Below are 7296 nucleotides of genomic sequence, written 5' to 3'. Positions count from 1 at the left end.
GGGAAGGAGGGGTTTTACATGACCAATATGCAACCCGTGGCTGGTGGTCTCCAGGGAAAACGCCTGCCAAAGGTGAGCACAGGTGTCTGCTGCTGCCGGCTGGACAAGCCCCTGTCCTGGTCAGGTCGGCCTCCCTGCCCCGTGGCTGCACCACTCCTGAACCAACTGCCCAGGCATCGGCAGCATTAACAGCCTCCCTTCACCCCACTGGTGTGGGAGTCTTGCTCTGGGGCTGGAGGAGGACCATGCACACGGCCCCCTACCCTGGACACAGGAGGAGGCTTTTGCTATAGCTTCTTCCCATAGCAACCTGCAGCTCATACAGCATCTCTTCTGAACAGGCCCATTTTGTGACTGAGTCTCAGTTCCATCTTCTGTAAACTGGGGATGATGGCAGTATTCACTTCGTGGCTGATTTGGGAGAACAAATGAGCTAATTCATGCTGAGTGCTTTCAACAGTGAATTCCTGAGACATAGCTGGTACTTAAAGTCCTGTTTTGGTAACTCATTTAATCATGTGAAGATTGTTGCCACAGGACGTTGAATCTAAACCCATGACATCCACCTGTGAAAAATTCAGATGTATGCACAGAAAAACAGATAGGAAAAGGAATGCACAAAAGAGCTGACAGAGGTTAAAATATTTGGCATAACTATGGGATTTTTCTTTATTTTTCTATTTTGTTTCATATTCTACATTTTCTGAATTGAATAGTATGATACTTACAATCAGGAAAAAAAATACAGAAATACTAGTAAATGCTGTAGAACAGTCAAGTAAAAGGAGGGCTGGAAGATTCATTGACTTTAACAAGCAGATGATCTTTAAAACGCTTTTCAAAAATAAAAACCAGTAAAGTAATGGGGCAGAAAATAAATAAAATAGGATGAAGATTGTGAGGAAGGGCGAAATGCCTAACTGGAGAGATCCATGGAGCTATGGACACGTGTGAAACGTGTACAGACACGCAAACACAGTCATTCCTGCAGCACAAACATGCAGTGTCCATGTGTTCAAACATTCACACGTGCAGACACGTATGAGGTACTCAGGGATCACTGCTGATCAGGAATTTTAATTAACAGAAAGAGATGATAAAATCATTTTAATCAATATATTTACATAGATGTAAAACAATTTATAACTGTTTCTATCTAAAATATTTATATATTTAGATTTAAACAAAGACATAAAATGAAAATACTCTAGAAACATCAATACACAGACATAATATAGGTATGGTGCAGATATAGACAGAGAGAGAGGGAAATCTGCTAGGTTCAATTTGGACAGATTTTACGGGGGGAAACAGGAGGCAGGGTCTGCACAGGGAATGGACAGAGGCAGCTGGACATGCTGGGCGTTGAAGACCTGGCAGAGCCCCCAGCAGTTGGCCGGCACCCCTCGCCCAGTACGGGGCACAGCTACTCCCAGGATCTTGTGGGCTCCTCTGGAAGCCCCTGAGCTAGAGATGGAAACAGCTGAGTGTGAAGAGTCTGGACAGCAAAGGCCAAATGTACGGAGAGATCATTGAGGCTTCAGGCAGGAGCCCGGGGTGACGAACAGCCATGCAGGCATGGCCAGGCCTCCTGGGCACCCATGCCACAGGGAAGCAGGTCATCCTGTCTAGTCACCAGGTGTCACTGAACTCTCAGTGCAGCAATGCCAGGGAGTGGTCACTCAAGGACAGTGATCTCTCCCTGGCGAGGATGGAGCCAGCCAATGGGGCCAGTGTGTGTGAACCACAGCCTGTGCACCAGAAAAGAGGAGTTGCTGGAGGAGGGGCAGGTACCCAGGAGCCCTCATCTATGACACTGAGGAGCCAGGAGCCCTCACCTGTGATGCTGACCCAGGAGCCCTCACCCACATCACTGAGTGGTGTCTCTGGGCCAGGATGGCTGTTCCCCCATCTGTGATTTGTAGTGTTGCTATTTAACTGTGAGTAGGTCAATCTGTGAAGCTTGAACATTTTCTTTCTCTTTTTAAAGAAAATAAGGTGAAAATATCTTTTAGGTTTTTAATTTGTATTCACCTTTTAGAAAAAATTACTAGACTTTCATATAGTTTTTTAACTTACAGAAAAGCCATAAGAAAGGTAGCAGGAACTGATGTGTATTGCATATTTACATGCTGTTTGTGTGTGTGTTGGGTGGCCTGTGTGATCACATTTACACAGTAGAAGACATGTAACTTTTAAACAGAATTTGGATATTGGTCTCAATATTTTTGTGTAAATGGACATGTGAACTTGAAGAAGTGTACAATTCATTCCTTATTGCCCGTCAGCATGCCCTCCTGACATTACCATCCTGGTGCTTGGGTCGGCCCTGTGGCTCACTCGGGAGAATGCACTGCTGATGGTGCCAAGGCCACAGGTTCGGATCCCGTATAGGGATGGTCGGTGCACTCACTGGCTGAGCATGGTGCAGACGGCGCCGAGCCAAGGGTGGCAATCCCCTTACTGGTCAGAAAAAAAAAAGATCCTGGTGCTTCAAGGGAACATACACAGCACTTTTAGTGCTAAAGTGGTTTTTCAGATACTAAATAAATCACCCAGGTCACCAGTGGAAACAGTATTTATAATCGCCATCCACCATTTCCTGGGAACCACCGGTTTGTCTCAGCAGAGCTGTTCATGACACAGGGAACGGGGGGACTGGCCGTGGACTTGTGAAGCGATTCCCTGAAGTTCTGTGACAGAACAGAGAAACTGGTCATCCCCTGCCCTGCAGCCCGCCAGAGACCAGGAAGGGAAGGCTCGTGGCAGGATCTCTAGTGTCACTGGCTTTAATCAAGCTTTTTGCTGCCACTGTTCACAGATAGGGACACACGTGTGAAGGGGAAAGTTTCTCCCCAAAGACTGTTGTCCCAATTCCTGGCCTGCCCTGCCCTTCGTGTTCTCATCACTATGGGCGTCCCCTGGTGAGTCTCAAAGCCACTCCCCTTTGCTGGTCTGAAGGCCAATCCTAACCTACTTAAATATGTTCCAGAACTGAAAGAAAACAGTGGATATATGGGGTGAAAGAAATGAGGATCTTAGCAATGAAAAATTAAGGAAAGAAATAAAGAATCAAAGAGAAATTCTGGAATTTAAAAGTAAAATATTTGGATTAAACAATTCACTAGATGCTTTTAACAGCAGCTGGAGACAGCAGATAAGAGGCCAGGGAACTTGAAGCCAATCAGCAGAAATTGTCCAAACTGAGTAAAAGAGGAAAACACAGGTAAAATTAGAATGAACAGAGTCTGTCGGACCACAATAAGCCACCTAACATACAGAACTGAAAACACAGGAGGAAAGAAGAGAGACAATGGGGCAGGAAAAACCCACAACAGATTTCCCTCAGTTGGTAAAAAACATCAAGCCACAGAAGCAAGAAGCTCGGAAAGCTGCAGGAAGACAATGAACAGGCACACGACAGACCCCGTGCAGAAAACCGAAGGTGAAAAAGTCCTCAAAGCAGCCAAGGAAAAGATGATTCCAAAGCAGGGCTTCAGCGGTGCTGCTGATGCGCAGGACACAAAGCGTCGAGTCCACAAAGCAGCAAAGGNTAAATGGACATGTGAACTTGAAGAAGTGTACAATTCATTCCTTATTGCCCGTCAGCATGCCCTCCTGACATTACCATCCTGGTGCTTGGGCCGGCCCTGTGGCTCACTCGGGAGAATGCACTGCTGATGGTGCCAAGGCCACAGGTTCGGATCCCGTATAGGGATGGTCGGTGCACTCACTGGCTGAGCATGGTGCAGACGGCGCCGAGCCAAGGGTGGCAATCCCCTTACTGGTCAGAAAAAAAAAAGATCCTGGTGCTTCAAGGGAACATACACAGCACTTTTAGTGCTAAAGTGGTTTTTCAGATACTAAATAAATCACCCAGGTCACCAGTGGAAACAGTATTTATAATCGCCATCCACCATTTCCTGGGAACCACAGGTTTGTCTCAGCAGAGCTGTTCATGACACAGGGAACGGGGGGACTGGCCGTGGACTTGTGAAGCGATTCCCTGAAGTTCTGTGACAGAACAGAGAAACTGGTCATCCCCTGCCCTGCAGCCCGCCAGAGACCAGGAAGGGAAGGCTCGTGGCAGGATCTCTAGTGTCACTGGCTTTAATCAAGCTTTTTGCTGCCACTGTTCACAGATAGGGACACACGTGTGAAGGGGAAAGTTTCTCCCCAAAGACTGTTGTCCCAATTCCTGGCCTGCCCTGCCCTTCGTGTTCTCATCACTATGGGCGTCCCCTGGTGAGTCTCAAAGCCACTCCCCTTTGCTGGTCTGAAGGCCAATCCTAACCTACTTAAATATGTTCCAGAACTGAAAGAAAACAGTGGATATATGGGGTGAAAGAAATGAGGATCTTAGCAATGAAAAATTAAGGAAAGAAATAAAGAATCAAAGAGAAATTCTGGAATTTAAAAGTAAAATATTTGGATTAAACAATTCACTAGATGCTTTTAACAACAGCTGGAGACAGCAGATAAGAGGCCAGGGAACTTGAAGCCAATCAGCAGAAATTGTCCAAACTGAGTAAAAGAGGAAAACACAGGTAAAATTAGAATGAACAGAGTCTGTCGGACCACAATAAGCCACCTAACATACAGAACTGAAAACACAGGAGGAAAGAAGAGAGACAATGGGGCAGGAAAAACCCACAACAGATTTCCCTCAGTTGGTAAAAAACATCAAGCCACAGAAGCAAGAAGCTCAGAAAGCTGCAGGAAGACAATGAACAGGCACACGACAGACCCCGTGCAGAAAACCGAAGGTGAAAAAGTCCTCAAAGCAGCCAAGGAAAAGATGATTCCAAAGCAGGGCTTCAGCGGTGCTGCTGATGCGCAGGACACAAAGCGTCGAGTCCACAAAGCAGCAAAGGAGGAAAGTGAGCACAGAAGGCGGCAACGTGACCACAGTCTTCACCACGGCGGAGACTCGCAGACACTCTCGGATAAACAGGTACAAGGAGAACCTGGAACCCGCTCACTCACCTTGTGAGGACACTGCAGAACGCTCTTCAGGCTGACAGGCGATGACCAGGACGAAACAGCAGACCAGCGGCGCCAACCATGACATGAACAACAGCGTGTGCAGATTAGTCCTCCACCGTCTGTAATAATTAAGAGTGTTGTAATCATTAGAACAACTACTAACCAACAGAAAAACTGGTGAAAAGCCCTGAAAAAATAGTTCACTCCAAAAAGAAGCAGAATAGAAGGAAAAAACAAAAACAGGAACATTTGAAAACCAACAGGAAGATGGCAGATGTGAAATCAACCATACCAAAGATATAATAAAACGTAAATCACCCAAAGGCTTCAATTATTAGCAATGATTTTCAGACTGGGTAGCAGATCTCACTACAAAAATCCACTTACACGAAGACACAGGAGGTCAAAAGGAAAAGAATGGGGGAGAATATGCCATGTGCTGTGCACTGAATGTCTGCATCCCCAAAATTTCTATGTTGAGTACCTAATTTCCAAGGTGATGGTATTAGAAGGTGATTAGGTCGTGAGGGTGGAGCTGTCATGAACAGGATTAGTGCCCTGCGGTAAGGAACGAGGACGGACGCTGTCCCTCCCTGCTGTGTAAGGACACAGCAGCGAGAAGAAAAGCTGCCCCTCTGCAAACTAGGGAGCAGGTCTTCCGGCAGCGGCTTACATCCTGCACTCACCCGAGAGCTGCCTCACTGTTGGGCCAATGCCCTGGCCGGGAGGCATTCAATAAAGGGCTATTCTGATTAGGAGGAAGAGGAGAGGGACATGGTAAAGCGGCAGCCCCTCCCTGTCCCTCCGGTTCCCTGCTCAGGACAGCTGACCCGGCTCAGGCTGCTCCTACCTCTCCAAGAGCCACCCCGGGCCTCTGCTTCTACACTTGGCTCCCTATGTGTCTGTCCCTAGAAATCTTTAACCCAGAACCAAACTGGGATCTCAATAAAGGAAAAAATTTCTATCAAGCAGAAGACAGGCTGTCTTGCTTTTTTCCTGGAAAAATATACCCCAATCCATCTTTCCACGAGCAGTTTCTACACCATGTGTGCCCTCCCTCAAAACACGGCCCAGTCCTGTGCACAGCACTGAGACCCAGAGGCCATGAGAGTCTGCTAAAAACAGCTCTCAACATTCCCTGCTCTGAACTGGGTGCCCAAGGAGACCTCACTGTGACCTTGGAATACCTCAACTCCCCTCCCGGGCCTCAGTTTCCTCACTTGTAAAAGGATGAGGGTGGACTAGATGCCATCTTATTCTCTACCCCCAAGTGAGACAAAATCAGAGAGAGCAACATGCATCAAACTCTGGGAGCTCCTGCCGCCCCGCACAGGCAGGGCCCTTCACTGGAGCCTAATATGGGATTCGTGTTGTGGAGGCAACCTGGGGCAGGTGCATACTGGGGCAAGATGCTGGGGCTAAATCCCGTGAAGAATGATAATCCGGTCCAGGCCCCACACCTGACCCTTTTGGGGGCCGTTTACACACACTTGGTCCCAGCACCCACTGGAGGACAAGGGCACATTCTTCAAGCAGGACCAACCACGCAGGGCCCCAGGGAGTCCTAGGGTTGGGGGAGTCTCTTGCCCTGACACCCAGCATGCAGGGCATGCCACGCACACACACACCCCATGGTCCCTCCCTCGGGTCTCCTCCCCAGGCCCTGCAGGACCCAGTCCACAAAGGTGGGTTGAGCAGGCACTAGACAGGCCTCTGACCCCTGGCTCCAGTCCAAAGGGAAAGTCCAAGGACCAAGGCTTGGGGCCTCCCTCCCGCCGGCCGCAGGGAAGGGCAGGTGGGCCGCCTCCACGTGCCCTCACCCAGGGGTCGGGTTAGTTCCTTGATCCTCCACCTCAGCGAGGGACCCCCACCCCACCAGCAAGCCCAGGGCTTCACACTTACGGACGAGTCCAGGACAGAGGCACCTCAGGGGCACCTGGGGAACAGCTCAGCTTGGAAACCCGTAGGGCACCCCCCGAAACCTCAGGGACTTCACGCCCAAGCACTGCTGCCACCCCCAGGAACTCTCTAGGGCCATCCTCACACCTCCAGCACCACCCCTGCCCAGAAGGCACCCCTGGGTCTGGGGCTGCTCACCCCCAGGGCTCTCCCGCTCCTGGGCTTCGATCCCAAGGCCTTCGGGTTGAGACCCTACGAACCGGTGGCTTCACCCCACTCATCCCCTGACCCCGGCTCCCTGGTCCCTCAACCCCCAGCCCCCCAGTCCCCCGAGTCCCCCTAACCCCCGGCTCCCTGACCCCCAGCTCCCCAGTCCCCTCAACCCCCGTCTCCCCAGTAACCCCACCCCCC

General features: G+C 49.6%; 1 protein-coding gene across 1 annotated transcript in view; it reads right to left on the bottom strand.

Moving 5' to 3' along the window:
* The window catches only part of LOC103608782 (disintegrin and metalloproteinase domain-containing protein 2-like), a gene marked incomplete at its 3' end in the record, with an annotated part of 30995 nt that overhangs the window by 22442 nt on the left and 1257 nt on the right, over window positions 1–7296 (bottom strand). The window contains exon 2 of the mRNA XM_008593180.1: window positions 4987–5105. Within this exon, the coding sequence (XP_008591402.1) occupies window positions 4987–5071 (85 nt within the window). The remainder of the gene's footprint in view (window positions 1–4986; window positions 5106–7296) is intronic.

The sequence above is a fragment of the Galeopterus variegatus genome, unplaced genomic scaffold, assembly GCF_000696425.1.
Source record: "Galeopterus variegatus unplaced genomic scaffold, G_variegatus-3.0.2 Scaffold8831, whole genome shotgun sequence".
Classification (NCBI taxonomy): domain Eukaryota; kingdom Metazoa; phylum Chordata; class Mammalia; order Dermoptera; family Cynocephalidae; genus Galeopterus; species Galeopterus variegatus.
Note: the sequence above shows the minus strand (reverse complement) of the source record. Positions and strands in the feature narration are given on the sequence as shown.